This window comes from Primulina eburnea, chromosome 15 (genome assembly GCF_022965805.1).
Source record: "Primulina eburnea isolate SZY01 chromosome 15, ASM2296580v1, whole genome shotgun sequence".
Classification (NCBI taxonomy): domain Eukaryota; kingdom Viridiplantae; phylum Streptophyta; class Magnoliopsida; order Lamiales; family Gesneriaceae; genus Primulina; species Primulina eburnea.
The window spans coordinates 29,117,107-29,140,164 of record NC_133115.1 but is presented as its reverse complement, the minus strand read 5'-3'; the positions used below and the strand labels follow the sequence as shown (position 1 = coordinate 29,140,164).

General features: G+C 31.3%; 1 protein-coding gene and 2 long non-coding RNA genes across 3 annotated transcripts; 2 read left to right on the top strand and 1 right to left on the bottom strand.

Annotated features, from left to right (window-relative positions):
* The first annotated feature begins 12,489 nt into the window (after nucleotides 1-12,489).
* LOC140813983 (uncharacterized) lies at nucleotides 12,490-14,082 on the top strand. Its single transcript, XR_012114050.1, has 2 exons — nucleotides 12,490-12,574; nucleotides 13,873-14,082. It is a non-coding gene; the product is annotated as an uncharacterized lncRNA (long non-coding RNA).
* Nucleotides 14,083-16,459: 2,377 nt separating this feature from the next.
* Nucleotides 16,460-17,026, top strand: LOC140814867 (uncharacterized). Its single transcript, XR_012114187.1, has 3 exons — nucleotides 16,460-16,641; nucleotides 16,765-16,824; nucleotides 16,966-17,026. It is a non-coding gene; the product is annotated as an uncharacterized lncRNA (long non-coding RNA).
* A 76-nt stretch (nucleotides 17,027-17,102) lies between these two features.
* On the bottom strand, nucleotides 17,103-21,352 carry LOC140814866 (uncharacterized). Its single transcript, XM_073173964.1, is given in 7 exon segments — nucleotides 17,103-17,434; nucleotides 17,436-17,487; nucleotides 17,567-19,298; nucleotides 19,300-19,556; nucleotides 19,640-19,855; nucleotides 20,147-20,509; nucleotides 20,595-21,352. Coding segments are annotated over 7 exon segments (3,510 nt in total). The 5' UTR covers nucleotides 21,208-21,352; the 3' UTR covers nucleotides 17,103-17,157.
* Between the last annotated feature and the right edge of the window lie 1,706 nt (nucleotides 21,353-23,058).

Here is a 23,058-nt window from a genome sequence, read left to right as displayed (position 1 = left end):
GAGTCCACCAGCAGCGAGGATTGCCGTATGAATGGTTTTCTTGAATACGTTTGTTGAAATCCACATAAATCTTGGAGTTGAGATTACTCAAATATTTAATTATTTTAAATAATTAAATATTATTAATTATATAGCCTACTCAAATAAAATTCGCGTCATAATGTTAGTACGGTTACATCTCTGGAATCAATTTCAAGAAAGAAGACACTTGTTGCAACAACTCTTTATTATATTTGATTGTTGTTTGAGAGCACGACACCGGAGCTTTTGGAGGCAATGAGAAAAATTAGAGATAAAATCTTACCAGATTTAATTTTTTTTAAAAAAAACAAACAGCAATAGATTTATTTACTAAATTGTTTTATTTATTTTTGTAAATTTAGAAAATTATTAATTTATGATATTGACGTCTGAAATAAGGATGTCAACATTCCCCACAGTAGAAAACCCGAAACGGGGATGAGGATCCCCGATTTTTTCGATTTTGGGTTCGGATTCGAGGATTTTTTAAATTCTCGATGTAGTTCGGGGCGAGTATGGGATTACTATCCTCATCCCCGAACCCGCCCCAAAAATAGTATTAATAATAAAATAATAATATTATTAGTATCAATAATATAAAAATATTATTATTTTTTAAAATATTAATAATATTATTATTATTAATATTATTACTAATAATAATAAATAATAATAAATTTTGATTTGAGAAAATCTACGAATCCGTCGTCGTTTTATGACATTAATATTTTTGAAGTAATATAAAAGGTTGGCGTAACCAGATAGGAAGTCGAACGAAACAACCAGAGACTGTTATCCAAAGACATATTCAACGTCGTTAACAATTGAATCTGATACATTTCAAATATCATATTTTTCTGCGTCCAATCCAAGAGATCTTTTGAAATTTCGAGTATAGATAAGAACATTTTTAATCAAGATTCCTAAATAATTTTATTGTTTAGTAGTTTTAGTAAAAAGAAAAATAAATAAAAGTTTAATCTTCCTAAAAAAAAAAAGGGGTTTCCTATACATCAGAAATGTTTGTGATTCAATTCTTGCATTTAGTTTGTTTGAATTCCCAGAATTCAAATCCTTCTATTTAAATTTTTATGTTGTCTTTTGATAAGATAAATTTGCCATTCAAGAAAAGAGATTACTGAATCTCTTGAATTTTTTCTGGACGGGAAAACAAAATTATTTGGTTTTTTAATTAGAGTAACTCTCATCTGACGCGGTCTCACGGAGTCGATCCGATTCATATTTGCAATAAAAAGTAATATTTTTTCATGGTCGATTCGGAGATCCGTATTACAAAATTGACCTTGGAGACGGTCTCTTAAGAGTTTTAGTGATTGGATTAATATATTTTGTTGTCTCAAAACATTATAGGTTAATGTTAATAATTTGTAGTCCATCTGACATCAAAGTCTCATAATTAGAGCAAAATCTATGGAGTTCGAAACCTAACTTACAATCCCGTCCTAACTTACAATCCCCTCCATCAAATCAAATAAATAAATACATAAAGTCAATCTCCTACAAAATATTTCATCTAATTAATTTGAATAATTACCCAATAAAAAACAAGAGCCAAGTCACCCGAAGCCAGCTGAATTATGAGTCCCTACCTAAACTCCACATTGATCTAAAATGCAATTTTTGTCGTTGGGTCTATACTTTTAACTTGCAACTTCTTTTTACATTTTCATTTTATTTATGTCGTTTATTAAAAAAATAATAAATTCAAAAAGCTACATATGGAATCTTCTGTTGTGAAAAAGTAAAAATTTATGATAAAAAGTAAAAATCTCAAACTCTCAAAATTTACCAAACTACACACTTTATAATATTTTTCTCTCTACTCTGTGATTTTCTTCACAAATGAGAGATCTATTTATAGAAAATCTTTACAAATAATCCAAAAATAAAATACATCATTACCTACATCATCACACACTAATTTTCAATATTTACAACTCTTATTTTCAACATTCAAATATTCAATACACACATTTTAAATATATTTTTCAACACTCCCCCTTGTGATGATGATCATAATGATTGTCTTCATTACTTGTTTTTATACTGCCTCGTTAAAAACCTTACTAGGAAAAACCCATTGGGATAAAAACCATAGCAAGGGAAAAAGAGTGCAGTCACGTAAACTTCCCCTCATGTTGACACGAAAAATTCTTCACAAATTTCGTAGATTGCGCATCCCAATATTATATATGTGCTTTCTGAATATTGACGTAGGAAGTGCTTTGTGAAGAGATCTGATGAGTTTTCACTTGATTGAATGTGACGAATACATTTATTCTTCTCTAGCTCCTTGGTGAATGCGAAGAATTTAGGAGGAATATGTTTAGTTCTGTCGCTTTTTATGTATCTCTCTTTCATTTGAGCAACACATGCAGCATTATCTTCATATAGTATCACAGGCTTCTCGTCGAACGATAATCCGCAAGAGATTTGGATATGTTGGGTCATTGATTTTAACCACACGCATTCACGACTTGCTTCATGTAGTGCAATAATCTCGGCATGATTTGATGAAGTTGTTACGAGCGTTTGTTTCTGTGAACGCCAAGAAATTGCAGTACCTCCACGAGTAAAAACATATCTAGTTTGGGAATGTGCCTTGTGTGGATCAGATAAGTATCCAGCATCGGCATAACCAATTATACTTGGATTAGAATCTTTTGAATACAAAAATCCCAAGTCTGTCGTTCCTCGTAGATAACAGAATATATGTTTAATTACGTTCCAGTGTCTCTTTGTTGGATATGTGCTAAATCTTGCCAACACATTTACGGCAAAAAATATATCAGGCCTTGTACAATTTGTAAGATACATAAGGGCACCGATAGCACTTAGATATGGTACTTCTGGACTAAGAATATCTTCATCTTCTTCACATGGTCGGAATTGATCATTTTCTATGTTTAATGATCTAACAACCATTGGAGTACTTAAAGAATTTGATTTATCCATATTAAAACGTTTAAGGATCTTTTCTGTATAATTTGTCTGGTGAACAAACATTCCACATTATTTTTGTTCAATTTGTAAACCCAAACAATACTTGGTTTTTCCAAAATCCTTCATTTCAAATTCTTCCTTCAAGTATGAAACACAACTTCTTCAATTTCCTTATTCGTTCCAATGATGTTTAAATCATCAACATATACAGCAATAATTACGCATCCGGATGTTGTTTTCTTAATGAAAACACAAGGGCATATTGAATTATTTACATATCCCTTTTTCATCAAGTGATCACTTAGTCGATTGTACCACATTCGACCGGATTGCTTCAACCCATATAATGATCTTTGTAATTTCACAGAATAACATTCTCTGGGTTTTGAACTTTGTGCTTCAGGCATCTTAAATCCTTCAGGGATTTTCATATATATATATATATATATATATATATATTACTATCAAGTGATCCATATAAGTAAGATGTAACAACATCCATAAGACGCATTTCTAAATTTTCTGATACCGCCGAGCTAATCAAATACCGAAACGTATTTGCATCCATCACGGGAGAATACGTTTCTTCATAATCAATTCCATGCCTTTGAGAAAAACCTTGTGCAACAAGTCGAGCCTTATATCTTACTATTTCATTTTTCTCATTTCGCTTTCGAATAAAAACCCATTTGTATCCAACAGGTTTTACACCTTCAGGTGTAAGGACTATAGGTCCAAAAACATTACGTTTATTTATCGAATTCAATTCAACCTGGATGGCTTCTTTCCATTTTATCCAATCCTGCCGATTTTTACATTCACCAAAAGATTTTGGTTCATGATCTTCATTATCATTTATGATGTCGATTGCCACATTATAAGAAAATATATCATCAATTTCTTCTATATCTTTTCGGTTCCATATTTTTCCAGTATTAATGTAATTAATAGAGATTTCATGATTCTCGTCAGTTTGTTGTTCTGACAGAACATTTTCATCATCATGTGTTTCTTCAGGAACACCATTCTCTATTTTGTGATTATCATGTGTTTCTTCAGGAACATCATTTTCTCTTTTGTGATCATCGTGTTTCTCTATGAATTTTCTTTTTCGAGGATTTTTATCCTTGGAACCGACTGACCTTCCACGCTTCAGGCGTTTAATGACATCATGAGTATTTTCAATTTGTTTTTTTGGATTTCAATTCGAGCAGGGGCATTTGCAGCATGTATATATGATTTAGTTCCCCTTTTATGTCTGCAAATGCATCTGGTATTTTATTTGTTATTCTTTGCAAGTGCACAATTTGATATACATCTTTTCACATTATTTTGTTCTTGGATCCAGATGTAACAATGATGATACATGCCATGTAATTTCTTTTTCGATATGTTTCCGTTCTCCCCCTAACATTGGGAAGATTTCCTCATTAAAATGACAATCAGCAAAACGTGTTGTGAACACGTCGCCTGTCTGAGGTTCAAGATATCGAATGATTGATGGACTATCATAACCGATATAAATTCCAACCTTTCTTTGAGGTCCCATTTTCTTTCATTGCGGTGGTGCAATAGGCACATACACCATACATCCAAAAATTCTCAGATGAGAAATGTCTGGTTCTTTACCAAATGCAAGCTGCAATGAGGAGTATTTATGATATGCATTTGGTCTGATGCGAATTAATGAAGCAGCATGTAAAATTCCATGTCCCCATATAGAAATAGGGAGCTTTGTTTTCATAATCATTGGTCTAGCAATCATTTGCAGACGTCTAATCAATGATTCAGCCAATCCATTATGTGTATGTACATGAGCAACAGGATGCTCAACAATGATTCCCATAGACATACAATAATCATTGAAAGTTTGGGAAGTAAATTCACCAGCATTATCAAGTCTAATTTTCTTGATTGTATAATCGGGAAATTGATTCCTCAATTTTATTATTTGAGCAAGTAATCTTGCAAATGCAACATTTAGAATTGACAATAAACATACATGTGACCATCTGCTGGAGGCATCAATCAACACCATAAAGTATCTGAATGGTCCACATGGTGGATGGATTGGTCCACAAATATCACCCTGAATAAGTTCAAGAAACATTGGTGATTCAGTTTGGATTTTGGCTGGTGATGGTCTTATAATAAGTTTTCCAAGAGAACATGCTTTACATTGAAACTTATTATTCTGAAAGATCTTCTGGTCTTTCAGCGGATGACCATGTGTATTTTCTATAATTCTTCGCATCATTGTTGAACCAGGATGTCCCAATCGATCATGCCAATTGGTTAATATTGAAGAATTATCAACTACCATGTTTGATTCAATGTGCCTTATATGTGTATAATGCAATCCAGTAGGGAGCATTGGTAGTTTTTCAATCACATATTTCTTTCCTGATTTATATGTGATAAGACACATATATTTCTCATTCCCTTCATTCATTGTTTGAGTATCATACCCATGGGAATATATATCATTAAAACTCAACAAATTTCTTTTCGATTGTGGTGAATATAAAGCATCATTGATAAAAAATTTTGTACCATTAGGTAACAAAAATTGTGCTTTACCACATCCTTTAATCAGGTCTACAGGACCTGATATTGTATTAACCATTGTTTTTGTTGGTTTTAGTTCCAAGAAATATCTTTTATCCCGGAGGATAGTGTGCGTTGTACCACTATCGGGTATGCAAACTTCAGCTTTGCTCATAGCATTTTCCATTTTTGAACTTCAAAAAAATATGCAGTGAAATAAAATTACTGGCAATATATATTTAAATATAACACATATCATAATTATACAATAAAATATTATATGGCTACATGAAAAATAAATTATTGTACATTTATATTCTACCACTATATTGTTCATTTTCAGAGAAATTATTGAGAAAATCTGCAGTATCAATATTGTTCATTTTTATCCCACCAACATATCGATCATTTCCAGAAAAATCATTCATAGAATCACCAGCATCAAAATGAGTTGAATCACTCAAACGGTCACTGCGTTCAGTGAAGTTGGTCTCCTTTTCTTTCCCCTTTAATGATTCTTTATAAAGTTTACAAAGGTGTTCAGGGGCTCGACAAATTTTGGACCAATGTCCTGGAGTACCACATCTGAAACAAGAACTTTCATATCTTTTTGAGTGATTCTCATTAACACTTGTATTCTCATGATGCCTTTTCTGTGGATGGTTTGGGACGCTCTTTTGAGATGAGTTATAAAAATAACTATCTCTATTGTTTTCAAAACCACGGCCTCGACCACGACCACGGCCAATTCCACGTCCACGTCCACGTCCACGTCCACGACCTCGACCTCGACCAAAACCTTGTTTTTGAATTTGATTTTGGTTTTGAGGTTTAAATTCATTTTTACTTACAGCATTTACTTCTTGAAATGATGTTGATCCAGTGGGTCGGGACTGGTGATTTCTCATTAATAGCTCGTTGTTCTTTTCCGCCACAAGAAGACAGGCGATGAGTTCAGAATATCTCGCAAATCCACGTATGCATGAAACGTTGAAAATGTTTTTTCAAGCATTTCCGATTCTGTGACCTCATGTCCACAAAATTTTAAGCTGCGAGATTATTCGATACATCGCTGAATTATAATCACTGGCTTTCTTAAAGTCTTGGAATCTTAACATATTTCATTCATCACGAGCGGTCGGAAGTATAACTTCCCTTATATGTTCAAATCTTTCTTTCAATCCTTTCCATAAAGCCATGAGATCTTTTTCAATTAAATATTCATATTTCAATCCCTCGTCATATAATGGCTTTTGCTTTTTCTTGTGATGAAGATATACCATTTTCTTTAATGGTCTCGCTTAGACCCAATGACTCAAGATGTATTTCTACATCAAGAGTCAATGGCATATAATTTTTTTTCCCGTGATGTCGAGCGCAACAAATTCGAGCTTTGTCAAATTTGATATGGTGGTACTAAAAAAATTATGATGCATTTTATTAGTTAATGAATATTGCAATACAAAGTAATGGATAAACAACAAGTACAAGCATTTGTAAAAATAAAGAAAACACACGAAGAGGATATTCTCCGATAAATAAAATACTCGTGAGTATGATAACCAAAATAATTAAAAATAACCTTGAGAAAGCCATCTTCTTTTTTCTTCGAAAAATTTGATGAAGAATAATTTTTAGAAAAGAAGAGAAAGTTGGAGTGATTGTATGTGTTTGTGAGATGATATTTATAGGGCAAAAACTAGCCGTTTTGTTACCATTTATGACCGTTGGTATACAAAAAAAATAAATGTATGTATTTGTATAATTTTATGGTAATAATATGGTGTATATAATATTAGACATGTTTAAATAATTATGTATATCATATCATATTATTATAATGATGTCATAAGGTATTTTGTTTAAAAACCTTATAGGCTTTTATACTTGTCGTATCCCTTACCGGGAGTGTGGGATGTCGTCTTAACATCCTCCCAGGATTTATAACAAGTTTTTGAAAAATTTATTTGTATTATTTCTAATAATAACATTATATTATATATTAAATATATACACAATAAATAAATAACAGTAAAATAAATATTATTACTTTTGTTACCTTTTTCTTCTGTTTGGAGCTTGGAAAAGTATGGAGGACTTTTAGAGCTTCGTGCTGATAACGTGTTGTGAAAAAGTAAAAATTTATGGTAAAAAATAAAAATCTCAAACTCTCGAAATTTACCAACTACACACTTTATAATATTTTTTTCTCTACTCAATTGTGATTTTCTTCACAAATGAGAGATCTATTTATAGGAAATCTTTACAAATAATCCAAAAATAAAAGAGTAGGTCTCATGGGAGACCGTCTCACGGATCTCAATCTGTGAGACGGGTCAATCCTACCCATATTCAGAACAAAAAGTAATACTTTTTGCATAAAAAGTACTTTTTCATGGATTACCCAAATAAAGATCCGTCTCACAAAATATGACCCGTGAGACCGTCTCACACAAGTTTTTGCCAAAATAAAATACATCATTACCTACATCATCACAAACTAATTTTCAATATTTACAACTCTTATTTTCAACATTCAAATATTCAATACACACATTTTAAATATATTTTTCAACATCTTCAAAATTTTATAACGTGTGTTAGATACTTGAAGACTCTTTTAATTATATCAATTGAAAATCATTGGTTGTCCATTTAAGCACACAATAACACATCAAAAATACATAATATTAGATAATAATAATAATAATAATGTTAATAATAAAGATATTAATAATATTTGAATTAATAAGTATAAATATCATAAAATTAAATATAATAAAAATAAAAATATTATTGATAAGCATGAGCAACATTAAAATTTAGTTTTTATTATTTTATTAAAATATATACAAATAAATTATTTTTTCAAAATAAAAACATATCTTTATATTTTTAAAATTTAAATCAAATTAAATAATAAAGATATATATTAAATATAGGATCGATATCTAACATAAGACACTCTAAAATAAATTTTTTATTCAATAAATAACTTTAACATTTTAAAAAATAAGAGAAGAAAAATGTAATTTATTGAGTTTTGATATTTTATCCCACTTGTATTTGTTAGATTAATAATCAAATAGTTATCCACAAAATTGGATGTTAAAACGGGTCAAAATAATTATTAACTCAATATATATATATATATATATATATAAATATAGTCACATACAAACTTTATATATATATATATATATATATTTATATATATATATATATATATATATATATATATATATATATATATATAGTCACATACAAACTTTAAAACACTAGAGGTATGTGTCGTTGAGTGGTTTTAATAATCATTTTGACCCGTTTTAACATCCAATTTTGTGGATAACTATTTGATTATTAATCTAACAAATACAAGTGGGATCTTACGTGTTTGACTATTAGATAAGTGTTTGACTATTAATCTATCATTGTTTAATCCACTCAACCACACATACCTCTAGTGTTTTAAAGTTTGTATGTGACTATATTTATATATATATATATATATATATATATATATATATATATATATAAATTTAGTTATCTGTAGATTTTTATATATATAGTTTTAAAAAAGAGTAGGTCTCTTATGAGATGGTCTCACGAATCTTTATCTATGAGACTGGTCTACCTTATCGATATTCACAATAAAAAGTAATAATCTTAGCATAAAAAGTAATATTTTTTCACGGATGACCCAAATAAAAAATCCGTCCCACAAAACACGACCAGACTGTCTCACACAAGTTTTTGCTTTTTAAAAATATGAATATTATTTGACTTTAAAATTTTTTCAAAAATCTAATTTTGATACCACTATATTTCTATAAAATTTATAAAAGTACCACTGGACTATTAAAATATTCCCCAAAAGTCAAATAATACATTGAATATACAATTAAATCTAAATAGTTAAAAATATTATTTTTTTTTACTTACAAAGATATTTACCATTAGTTTAATTATATAACGTCAACGAAATATATTAAAATTATATCGAAGGAAAAAAATTTAAAGAAATTTATATTTTAAGGAAGACAAGTAATAGTATCTTCATACTTTAGCAAAAGATGAAAACTAAAATATTACTTTATGTATATGATTAATTCTTATGCTTGAAAATGAACAAAGTTATTACCCTATTAATTTTTTTTAAAAAAAATCTAAATTCCCAACAATCTAGTCGTTTATCGTTTGAGTCTATATTTTACTTTAAATAATAATTACATATATATATATATATATATATATATATATATATATATATATATATATATATATATCTATATATATATATATATATCAGATTTACACAAATCCAACCGAACTAAACATGTGAAAATCAAAACAACCAACTACCGACTCCTATTCCAATACGTCCTTCATATTTTGTGTATATATATGTATGCTGATTTCAACGAAGAGAGAACCAACGTTTCTTGTGGAAGACTAAGAAATCAGTAGTGGGGGAGGCTCGAGCGGCAGCAGTGGACGCATCGGCCGGTCAATCTGATCAAGGAACGGTGAATCCACTGCTGCTGCCTGAGCCGCCTCTACTGCCTGTTTTCTTCTATATATGCAAGACTGAGTGCTCTCAGATCAATCGAAGAACAAGAAAGATGGTATCTTAAATCTTGGTACCTTTTTTTTTTATGTAAAGTTTTCGTTATGATAGTTGCTTGATCATGTGGTCTTTCTCCATAATTTGTGTTCTTGAATTGATGTTCATTATCTTGATATATTCATCAATATTGAATCTGCAAGTTAATTTTTGTTTGGAAAAGTTTTATGTGTTGAATTCAAGAAACTTCATGTTCCTACGTACGTTTCAATAAAATTTTAATTTCGATTTCTAAATAAATTCATTGTTTAGTTGTTTCACTAAAAATAAAAATAAACAATCGAAGTTTAAATTCTTGAATTTAGTTAAAATCAAATGGCTGAGTATGGTACCTTTTTCCAACCTAACAAACAACCGACGTTCGTTTGGAAGAGGAGAAATCGGAGAAGTTCGTCTCATCACGAAGATGAGTACGTCCGGGAAGATGACGATGAGTCCACCAGCAGCGAGGATTGCCGTATGAATGGTTTTCTTGAATACGTTTGTTGAAATCCACACAAATCTTGGAGTTGAGATTACTCAAATATTTAATTATTTTAAATAATTAAATATTAGTAATTATATAGCCTACTCAAATAAAATTCGCGTCATAATGTTAGTACGGTTACATCTCTGGAATCAATTTCAAGAAAGAAGACACTTGTTGCAACAACTCTTTATTATATTTGATTGTTGTTTGAGAGCACGACACCGGAGCTTTTGGAGGCAATGAGAAAAATTAGAGATAAAATCTTACCAGATTTAATTTTTTTTAAAAAAACAAACAGCAATAGATTTATTTACTAAATTGTTTTATTTATTTTTGTAAATTTAGAAAATTATTAATTTATGATATTGACGTCTGAAATAAGGATGTCAACTTTCCCTACGGGTTTGGAGCTCCCATGGGAAAACCCGAAACAGTGATGAGGATCCCCGATTTTTTCGGTTTTGGGTTCGGGTTCGAGGATTTTTTTAAATTTCCGATGTAGTTCGGGGCGGGTATGGGATTACTATCCCCATCTCTGAACCCGTCCCAAAATAATATTAATAATAAAATAATAATATTATTAGTATCAATAATATAAAAATATTATTATTTTTTAAAATATTAATATTATTATTATTATTATTATTAATATTAATATTATCACTAATAATAATAAATAATAATAATTTTGGTTTGAGAAAATATCCGAATCCATCGTCCTTTTGTCATATTAATATTTTTGAATGGATCAAAAATTTATTCACAAGTCTTCCGAAAAATTATTGTCTTATGAATTCATCGAAATTATTAATTTACAAAATTGGCTTAAGTCGTGAATGAGATAAAAATATTATTTTAAAGAAGTTATTATTAATAATACCAAGTATTAATTTATAAAGATTTTATTATAGTTTATTTATTTGTTAAAATTTTGATTATAATCAATTACTTGACAGAAACACTAATAAATATTTGAAAAGAAAAATCCCCTAAATATTTGGAACGATTTTTTTGCCTTAATTTTTTTATTTTATTTTAAAAATTTAGATAATGTAGCTTGAATATTAGGCTCTCCATATTGCAATATGTATTAAACTCTTTACCATTCATCGTCGCCTAATATATATTCTCCTTCGATCGATAACCCCTCGTAGGAATACACAATTTCCTTTCGTTTGGATTTAAATCAAGAATGGAAGAATAAGAAAGCAGTGGTGGCGGCCGCAACAGCCGCAGCAAAGGATCAAGATATGCTAGGTGAATCCATAGCAGCAATTGTCGGATTACGAAACGCTGAATCCATTGCTCGCTGCTGTTGGTGGTCACCACTTCCTGTTTTCATCCAATATATATATACACACATATATGCGAGATTGATCGGTCGACAAATCAAGAAACAGGTATTGTGGATTCTTGTAAATTTTCTTTAACTTAGATGTAAAAATAATTTCATTGTTCATGTTGTTGTGTGGCAAGATTGTTTCTCGTATATTTTCTTACAAGATAGTCACCGCTAGCGGCTACTCTTTGTTTTTCTTCTAATTTCTAACTTATGTCACATACGACTCCTATTCCAACATGGATTCAACGACTTGGTCATGGAACTGTCCTTTGTATCGAGTTTAATGAGGCATAACATGTTGGTTTCAATTCTTGAATTTAAATTTTTTTTACTAACAAAAATCTTTGAAAATCATCGTCTCTTATACGTTGAAATTGTTAGTAAATTCTTGAAACTTTACTTGCAAGTAAGGTGTATATATATAAGAATAATAATCAATGTTTCTTGTGAAAGAATAAGAAATCGATAGTGGGGGAAGCTCGAGCAGCAGCGGTGATCGAGGAATATTTAATCTATCGTTGCCTGTCTGAGCCGCCTCTACTTCCTGTTTTTTTCTATATATGCAAGACTGAGTGGTATCAGTTCAAGAAACTAACAAGAAATGACGGTATTGTAAATCCTGGTATCTTATTTTTCTCTGGATGTAAAATTTTCATGATTCATTGAATCTGGATGTAAAACTTGATTCTTGGTCTGGATTTGAATATATCTATCATCTTGATTCATCATGATTGAATTTGATACTTTTCAAATATCATATTTTTCTGCGTTCAATCCAAGAGACCATTTGAAATTTCGAGTATAGATAAGAACATTTTTTTATCAAGATTCCTAAATAATATTATTGTTTAATAGTTTTAGTAAAAAGAAAAATAAATAAAAAGTTCACTCTTCCTAAAAAAAAAAGTTTCCTATACATCAGAAACGTTTGTGATTCTATTCTTGCATTTAGTTTGTTTGAATTCCCAGAATTCAAATCCTTCTATTTAAATTTTTATGTTGTCTTTTGATAAGATAAATTTGTCATTCAAGAAAAGAGATTACCGAATCTCTTGAATTTTTTCTGAACCGGAAAATAAAATTATTTGGTTTTTTAATTAGAGTAACTCTAATGTGGCGCGGTTTCACGGAGACGATCTGATTCATATTTGCAATAAAAAGTAACATTTTTGACATAAAAAATAATATTTTTTCATGGGTCGATTCGGAAATCCGTATCACAAAATTGACATTGAAAACACTCTTTTAAGAGTTTTAATTATTTGATTAATACATTTTTGTTGTATCAAAACATTCTAGGTTAATGCTAATAATTTGTAGTCCATCTGATCTATCCGAGTTCGAAACTTAACTTACAGTCCCCTACATCAAATAAAATAAATACATAAATAAAAATTCCATGTCAATATCCTACAAACTATTTCATCTAATTAATTTGAATACCTACCCAATTAAAAACAAGACCCTAAGTCACTCGAAGCCAGCTGAATTATGAGTCCCTAATTCCACATTGATCTCAAATGCAATTTTTGTTTTTAACTTGCAACTTCTTTTTACATTTTCATTTTATTTATGTCGTTTATTAAAAAATAATAAATTCAAAAGGCTATATATGGAATCTTTAAAATTTTATAACGTGGTTTAGATACTTGAATACTCTTTTAATTATATCAATTGAAAATCATTGGTTGTCTATTTAAGAACGTACACATTAACAACATTTATTGGTTATTGAGTATGATATCCAAGTCTGGAACTTCCTTGATAGCATCCCAACAACTTTCATCTGCATTCGATATTATGCCTTCTCAAGAGTTTGAGAGAGCCTATGCATAACATCTGAGTCGGCCGTATTCTCTAATACACTCGATTTTGCTTTAAACTCGGTACTATCTCGTTTTCTAGTTGTTGGTAAAACTTCTGAACTTATGACCTTGAAAGGTAATGACGAAGCAGAGTCTTTATAAAATGGAGGCTGATATAAAGATTCTTGAAACTGAATTGAAGACTTTCGCTTAATTCTCTGCACGAATTCACCAATATTGTAATTAAACTTGTAATCATCTGAAAAATTGTTATCCTTATTTCCTTCCATCTCTAATATTCTTGCATCAATATTATCTCCTAGTCCAATTAAATACTTTTCTGTGATAGTTCCTTTCCCAAACACAAAACTCAAATCTTCGTAATCCTCAAAAGTTTCAGTTCGATAGTGTTCATGTTTAGAATAAAATTGACAAAGAACAAAACTAATTATATATGTAGATTTTATTATTCTAACTAGAAAAATCCTACTTTAAAATAATTCTCTCATATTTCGTTAGGAGAAAAGAATTTAATCGTCTCACTATCTCATCCAAAATCTGAGTTATGACGTATAAGTTTATAATAGCCGTTGTACCGATGTATGAACATTTTTTTTTTAAAATTGATATTAGTTATTAGTCTTTTGACACTAAAAACTTTTGTTTAGAGTATATAATATTTTTTTTTCTACATTTTTTTATTTATTTAATAAACAATTACTATCACGTCAAAAAATTACTTGTGACTATTTTCTACCAATATACATGATCTTGTAGCCACATAAAAATTTTTATACTTCAATATGAAACGAACATATTTCCTTAAAAAAATATTATGTATTTATATACCTTTAAATATTTTATCCATAATGATTCAAAAATTTCATGAAACATACCTTTGAAATTTGATAGCAAGAACCCTATGTATAACTCCGTCTTTTTAGAGAAGAAAAACGTATCCCTAGTGTTTTAAGGTTTGTATGTGACTATTTTTATATATAAAAAAATTGATTATCTGTAGATTTATATATATATATATATATAATTTTAAAAATATGAATATTATTTCACTTTTCAAAATTTTACAAAAATCTAATTTTGATACCACTATATTTCTATAAAATTTATATAAGTACCACTAAACTATTCAAATATTCCACTAAAGTCAAATAATACATTGAATACACCATTAAATCTAAATAATTAAAAGATTTTGTTTTTTACTTATAAAGATATTTACCATTAGTTTAGTTATATACCGTCAACTAAATATATTAAAATTAAATTGAAGAAAAAAATTAAAGAAATTTTTTAAATATATTTTAAGGAAGACAAGTAATAGTATCTTCATACTTTAGCAAAAGATGAAAACTAAAATATTACTTTATGTATATGATTAATTCTTATGCTTGAAAATGAACAAGGTTATTACCCTATTAATTTTTGTTTTAAAAAAATCTAAATTCCCAACAATCTAGTTGTATATCGTTTGAGTCTATATTTTACTTTATATATATATATATATATATATATATATATAAAGTAAAATAATAATTACGGTTTTATAAAGTAAAATATAAATAATAATTACGGTTTTTTCTGAAATATATATATATATAGTTCTGAAATATATATATATATATATATATATATATATATATATATATATATATATATATATATATATATATATATATATCTGATTTACACAAAACCAACCGAACTAAAACATGTCAAAATCAAAACAACCAACTACCGACTCCAATACGTCCTTCTTCATATTTTGTGTCTATATATGTATGCCGATTTCAACGAAGAGAGAACCAACGTTTCTAGTGGAAGAATAAGAAATCAGTAGTTGGGGAAGCTCGAGCGGCAGCGGTGGACGCGTCGGCCGGTCAATCTGATCAAGGAACGGTGAATCCACCGCTGCTGCCTGAGCCGCCTCTACTGCCTGTTTTCTTCTATATACACAAGATTGAGTGGTCTCGGATCAATCGAAAAATAAGAAAGATGATATCGTAAATCTTGGTACGTATCCATTTTTTTTAAGGTAAAGTTTTCGTTATAATAGTTGTTTGATCATGTGCTCTTTCGCCATAATTTGTGTTCTTGAATCGATGTTCATTTCTTGATATATTCATCAATATTGAATCTGCAAGTTAATTTTTGTTTGGAAAAGCAAGTTTAGATTGGTAAGACGATATCTTTCATATCTTCGTATTAAATTTTTATGTGTTGAATTCAAGAAACTTCATGTTCCTACGTAACGTTTCAAGAACATTTTTAATTTCGATTCTTAAATAAATTCATTGTTTAGTTGTTTCACTAAAAGTAAAAATAAACAATCGGCATTTAAATTCTTGGATTTAGTTAAAATCAAACGGCTGAATATGGTATCTTTTTCTAACCTAAATCTTCTGGTGAGATACATTTATTTATCTGTGACGAAGTTGGCTGAAGATCGTTTGCTTTAGTTTTTGGCTCACGTTTTTGTTGCTTTCTTGAATAAGTTTTATTCCGATTATCTGTTTTTTGCCCTGAGCCACCGCGTAAGTATTTATACATGTGCAAATTTAATCTTGTCCATTTAGTTATTGAAAGTGAATTTGTGTTGCAATCTTTAATTAATTCGATAAGAAAATGGGACTCGCTAGCCATTCTTTGGTTAAGATTACACGCTCTCTGTATTTTTTCGGTGGCGATTGTATGTGTTTGTCTTCCCGAATGGGCTATTCGACATTTAATTCCATTTGAAATTTGAAATTTTGAACCAGGGTGATAGAGTGAGGGGTTTTTTAGTCCACTTGGAATGGTTCCGGTGATTTCTCTTGTCGACTTTGGTCTGTTTGATAGAGGCTTCCCAGTGGTATGTTGAAAATTCAGTTTCAAATTCTGAATCAAATGGCCATTTCTTTGCATTGACATGGTTGATGTATGCAGAAATTGTGCCTTCCTTTAATTATATGTTGTTCTGATGCTCTGCTCTCAGGCTGGACGATGCGTGGAAATTGGCATTCCCACGTTCATCTTATTTGTTGCCTTCTCTCAGGTGTCATTACTAATCTTACATATATTTGAAAGTTAAAATCTGTGTTCAAAGTTTTCTACGAAAGTTCGAACTTTTGCAACTACAAATGGATAAATCGCGTAGAATTATTGGCTAATGTATTCTTTCCCTATTATCTTTCAGTACATGAAGAACTTTCAAGCAAAACAATACCCTGTACTGGAACGATTTGCTCTTCTGAAATTATTTATTTCCTTGGAGCATTACTCATCACCTATAAATTTATCGATAGGATTAAAATCCCGTATCCACTGCAGTGGGAGAGGAAGATATTTATATTTTACATTGATTCTTACCGGAATTTCTGAGTCCCCATTAATCTGACATTAACTGAAGTTTCATTTCCTTTAGTTCCGCAAGGACATCTTTCATGTTCATCCTTTCTCCAGGCGATTCTGCCATGCAATTCAAGGCTAATTCCAGGACGGAATTGAGACATCTCAATTTCTTGTCAAAATTTTCTTCCTTTGGTCTTGTTAAATCGACATCAATAACATGAATTAGTGCATTAGACTGTGAATTCTTTACCCACTTCTTGAGGTTAAGATCTCCATCAAACTTCTCATCACTAGGCCGTTTTCTTGTGAAAGTTTCCATAACTATACACATCACATCTTGTGGAAACCATACCTTCCAACCCATACTCTGAAAATGACAATTTCAAACAAATTATTAGCAAAATATGAGTGGAAAGTGAGAAGAAAAAGTCAAGATTGAGTATTGCCTGGAGCCATGTAACCCAGTGTTGCCATGGTCCTGGTGTGTGTCATGCTCCCATCTTCGCCCAAAAATTTTGCAATACCTAAATCACTAACATGGGCAACCATGTTTTCATCTATAAGGACGTTGCTTGGCTTCAAGTCACAGTGAACCACAGGTGTGGAGTAACCATGGTGAAGATATTCCAAGGCACTAGCCACGTCGATCATTATGCTCAATCTTTGAATTATATTCAAGAAATACCCATCACAATGCAGCCACTTTTCCAGACTCCCATTGGGCATGTATTCGAGCACTAAGGCCCTGAAATCCTGGTTAGAGCAACTGCTGATTACCTTCGTGAGATTTCTATGGCGAAGATTGCGAAGTACTTCACATTCAACATCAAAGGTCTTCAACACACCTTCTAATTCCATGTTAAATACTTTTATGGCCAAAATTGTCCCGTCTCTCATAACACCTTTATAAACAGAACCGAAACTCCCCTTACCGAGAAAATTGTCGTCACTAAATCCATTTGTTGCCTGTAAAAGATCGTGATAGGAAATTTTTGGATGTCTTTCAACAGATGATATATCTGATACATTTGGAGGCCTGGGTTTTCTTCTGTTTTTAATCAGTATCAAGGTGAAGGTGACGGCTGACACTAATACTGCAATTCCTAGAAGAATGAATACTACTCGAAGTACTTGTTTTGCTTTTGATTTGTGCTTTGATTCTCGACAGGATGACATCGGTGGACCACATAATCCACCGTTGTACATAAAAGATTCACTAGTAAAGTTATGAAAAGGACCATCAGTAGGAATCTCTCCTGATAATTGATTGAAAGAAACATTGAAGTACACAAGATGCTTTAGTGCTTCTAAAGACTTTGGAATTGCACCAGAGATGTTATTGTAGGAAATGTCTAGGGAAACCAAACTTAACATGTTACCTATCGACTCAGGAATGGATCCTCGAAATCTATTATGAGCCAGAGAAAGATCTATCAGGCTTTGCAAATCTCCGAGTGTAGCGGGAATATCGTCTGACAGTTGGTTCATTGACACGTCAACTGACGTTGCCACTTTCAGATTTCCTATTAGAGGGGAGAGAGAACCAGTGAAGGAATTTGAGGAAATGTCAAGTGTGAGAAGATCTTGCAAGTTCCATATGCTAGCAGGTATATCCGAAGTCAAGTTATTGAAACCGAGGTTTATGTCCCTTAGAGAAGAGACATTTCCCAAGCATTCTGGAATTGAGCCTGTAAGTAAGTTTTGGCTCAAGTACAATGCTCCCAGGTTCTTTAATTTGCATAAGCCACTTGGAATGTATCCTCTTATTCGATTGCTACCAAGAGATAATCGCTGAAGGTCCCATAAACCATCTAGTGTTTCTGGAATAAATCCACTCAACTCATTTCCATAAAGATACAATGATGCCAATCCACTCAAGTTACCAATTTCGTTCGGAATGTAGCCCGTAATTTTGCAATCAGAAGCATAAACAGTGTGCAGGAAAGAAGATAGATTCCCCACAGATGAAGGAAGAATGGCATTTAGTGGATTGTAACTGATAGCCAATTCGGTTAACTGCCTGCAATTCGTCAAGGAGTTGAGAAAGCTCAATTCAGGAGACATAGATTCACTTGTAAAGTTGTTCGTCTCCAAGTTTAGGACTTGTAGGGATCTTAGATTCCCGAGAGAATCGGGGATTGGACCGGTGAATTTATTCTCAGAAAGGTCTATAGTTGTCTAGCTGAGAACAGTTTGAGATAGAATTCGGGAAAACTCCATCAAAGTTGTTCGAACCAAGGTAAAGTTCTCCAAGATTTGGAAGAAGATTACCAATATTTGATGGAAGTTTTCCTGAAAGGTAATTTCCAGTCAGTGAAATCAATATCAACGTGGAAATGTTGAATATATCTGACGGCATGGAACCGCTTAATCCACTAGTTCCCAAGTCCAGTGCCGCTAATTCCTTGAGTTCACTAAACCTTCGAGGTATCACACCTGTAAATACAAAACAAGCTGTAGAAGTCAAGAAAGCGGGAAGAAATTTCTCGTGAAAAGGAATGAATTCACAGTTTTTGAACCGGTGAAGTGGTTATGGCCAAGATAAAGTTCCATAAGCGTGGTGAGATTCCCAAATTCTTCTATTAAGATTCCCTCGAGTTTATTTTGTGCCAATGACAAACGCAGTAACGAAGTGATGTTGAATAGGCTGGACGGAATAGAGCCACTAAGAAGGTTGTTTTCCACGGCAAAGAACTGGAGATTACCCAGTTTACCTATCTCAGATGGAATTGGGCCTGACAAATTCAAAGAAATGGAATTTGAAGTTGATAAAACAAGCTAGAACATCGTGCTCATGCAAAGATATATGCTACTCGGATGTTAAATTAATTATAAGATTGCTGCTTCCTAATATTCAATGGAAAACTCAATTTTTACATCATGTCCGACATGATTTGCAACTAATGCATATAGGATCTTGGACTAATGGAACTCGGCATTATATCATGAATACTTAATTCGGCAGCATTTATTTGAAACATAGCACAAGAATGACATGCATTAATTGCCAAAATGTAAGGTCGTACCTGTGAACTTGTGGAAGCCAAGATACAATACATCCAACATCTCTAAATTCACGATTTCGGGTGGTATGGTTCCAATAAAGTTATTATTTGACAATGACAGGGTTTGAAGCTGAGAACATGCAGAAATAGTGGATGGAATTTGGCCATGAATCTTATTGAAAGATAGATAAAGCCCTTGAAGTGATGGAAGTTGAAGGCACATATCATTTGGAAGAACACCAGATAAGTTATTCTGTGTGAAAGATATAATTTCTAGTGTTGAGATATTAAAGATGCTGAATGGTATAGAACCCGTAAGTTGGTTATTCGCCAGATTCAACCAATTCAGATTATGCAGATTCCCTATGCCTTCTGGTATGATTCCTTGATGAATTTTGAGACAGAATCAAAGTCTCTAAACTTGACAAGTTCACTAGTGAAGAAGGGATGGAACCAGAAAGATAGTTACCTTCTATGCTCAAAGCCTTGAGTTCACGAAGATAGCTTATTGATTCAGGAAGTTCACCTTGAATAGAATTAAATCCCATGTCCAGTGTCTCGAGCTTCGTTTCATTAGAAAGTGAGCGAAGGAATAATCTCAAACCAGTAAAGCTGTTGTTTCTGAGAGACAGGTATCGAAGTTGAGGCAATAAACCGAACAAAAATGGAACTTCCCCGGTGAAATTGTTGTAACTCAATCGGATGAATCTCAATCTTCGAAGACTAGCCAAATCACTCGGCAGAATCCCGCTGAAATAGTTGTTTCTCATGTCTAAGGAAACAAGAAATGAGAGGTTTCCGAGTTCGGGAGGGATGGTTCCGGTAAGATCCATACTTGAAACATTAAGTGCGGTTATTCTTCGATGGCGAGCGCCACAAGTGACTCCAATCCAGTTACAAACTGAAGATGAAACCGTCCAGTTCTTCAGGATGCCATACCGGTCTGAGGTGATGCGAGTTTTTAAGGCAAGAAGAGCTGATTGATCAGTAGTGATGTTGGTTCGTGCAGTGGCCGAGTCAACCAGCAAGTACCGCAGGAATAAGACGGCAGCAAGATGAGTAAAGTGGAAACTTGTCGCCATAAACTTCCTGTAATTCAGAGATGTAGGGAAGCAGTGTGATCAATATTTACATGATTGCAGAATGTAGAAGGAATATGAAGTGAATTATTCTACAGGAGAAAAATATGTGATGCAGCTGGTCCGCGAGCAGGTGAGTGGTCAGAATTTAATGCATGGTCACTTAATTTTGTGACAAAAACTTATGTGAGACGTTTTCACGGATCCTATTTTATTAGACGGATCTCTTTTTTGGGTCATCCATTAAAAAATATTACTTGTAATGCTAATATTTTTACTTTTTATTGTAAATATCAATAGGGTTGACACGTATAAAGATTCGTGTGAAGAGATCTACTCAACTTTCAAATATCGTTGTAATGTGATGCAGCGTTTCTTGATTGAAGTCTTCTCACGATATCTATCGTCAACCGTGCACACTACGACAGAGGGTCAAATAGACTGGGAAATTAAGGCTCCTTACCTGGAAAAAGGATTTATGCGGGGCAAAAATGAAAGAAATATATTATTATGTTGCAAAATGTAAATACCAATTTATATATTCCCATTTTTCATTAGAAATTTCTCGAGGAAGTGTTTTTTCGGGATGACAATGAGTAGGGTATGGGTCGGATTTCATACATCCATCCTCATACACATTTATTAAATTCATCCTCATATCAATTGGGTATTGAATTTCATCATCATCCTCATACCCATCGGATTATCGGATACTCAAACCCTACCCAAATGCCCTATTATCATATTCAATTGAATTTTTTCAAATTTAAATTGTTTCAATTAAGTTATGAATATTTAAAAAATTATTTAAATGAACAATATGAAAAATTATTAATAATAAAAATTTACAAAATAAACTTTATAGAAAAAATAACAAAATATTAAAAATAGTTTATATTAGTTGAATAAAAGTACGCAATTCAACAAAAGTAAAATGTTTTTCAATTTTTGAAGTCAAACATGAAACAAAATTACCAATAGAGAAGATGAAAAATTGAATAAAAAATAAAATAGCGGTAAAACCTTGAAACGTAAAAGTGAAAGCGAAAGGGAAGAGAAAAGAAAAAGTATCGATTTTTACTTGAATTTGAGAAGATGAATCTTTAATATAAATAAATATAATTACTATATATGTATGATTTACTTGGATTTGAAAAGATGATTTACTTGGATTTGAGAAGATGAATCTTTATTATAAATAAATATAATTAGTATATATATATATATATATATATATATATATATATATATATTAATTTAAACGGTTATTCGGGTCGGGTGTGAGTCGGATTATATCAAACTCGCCTCCATACCCAAACCCGAAAATCCTAAACCCGATTACCCAATTATTTAATCGGATCTAAAAATCCCTCCATACCCTCTTATATTCGAATCGGATATCGGATCCTCCAACGGGTTCGGAGGAAATTGTCATCCCTAGTGGTTTCCGTGTCTTAATTTCTTAATAATCTGACCAGGAAATATAAGAATATATAGCCTCAAAATATAGACATCAACTTCTTTAAAAAATAAAATATAGACATCTACATAAGGTGTCAATTCGAGTGGGTTAAGTGGATCGGGTTGGGTTGAGTAGTTACTATTCAAAAATTGCTCAATCCGAACCCTACCCGAATGTGAGCCAACCCGAATATTCCAAACTTGAAATCCGAACCCGAATCAACTTGATAAACCCGATCAACCTGATTTTGATTTTTTTTTTAGTTTTTTTAAGAAATCAAATAAAATTAAAAAAATATATTTTAATTTAAACAAATAATAACAAAATCTACGTTTTATATATGATATAAATTTGAAAGTCTAATTGTAAAAAAATAAAATATATTTACTAAA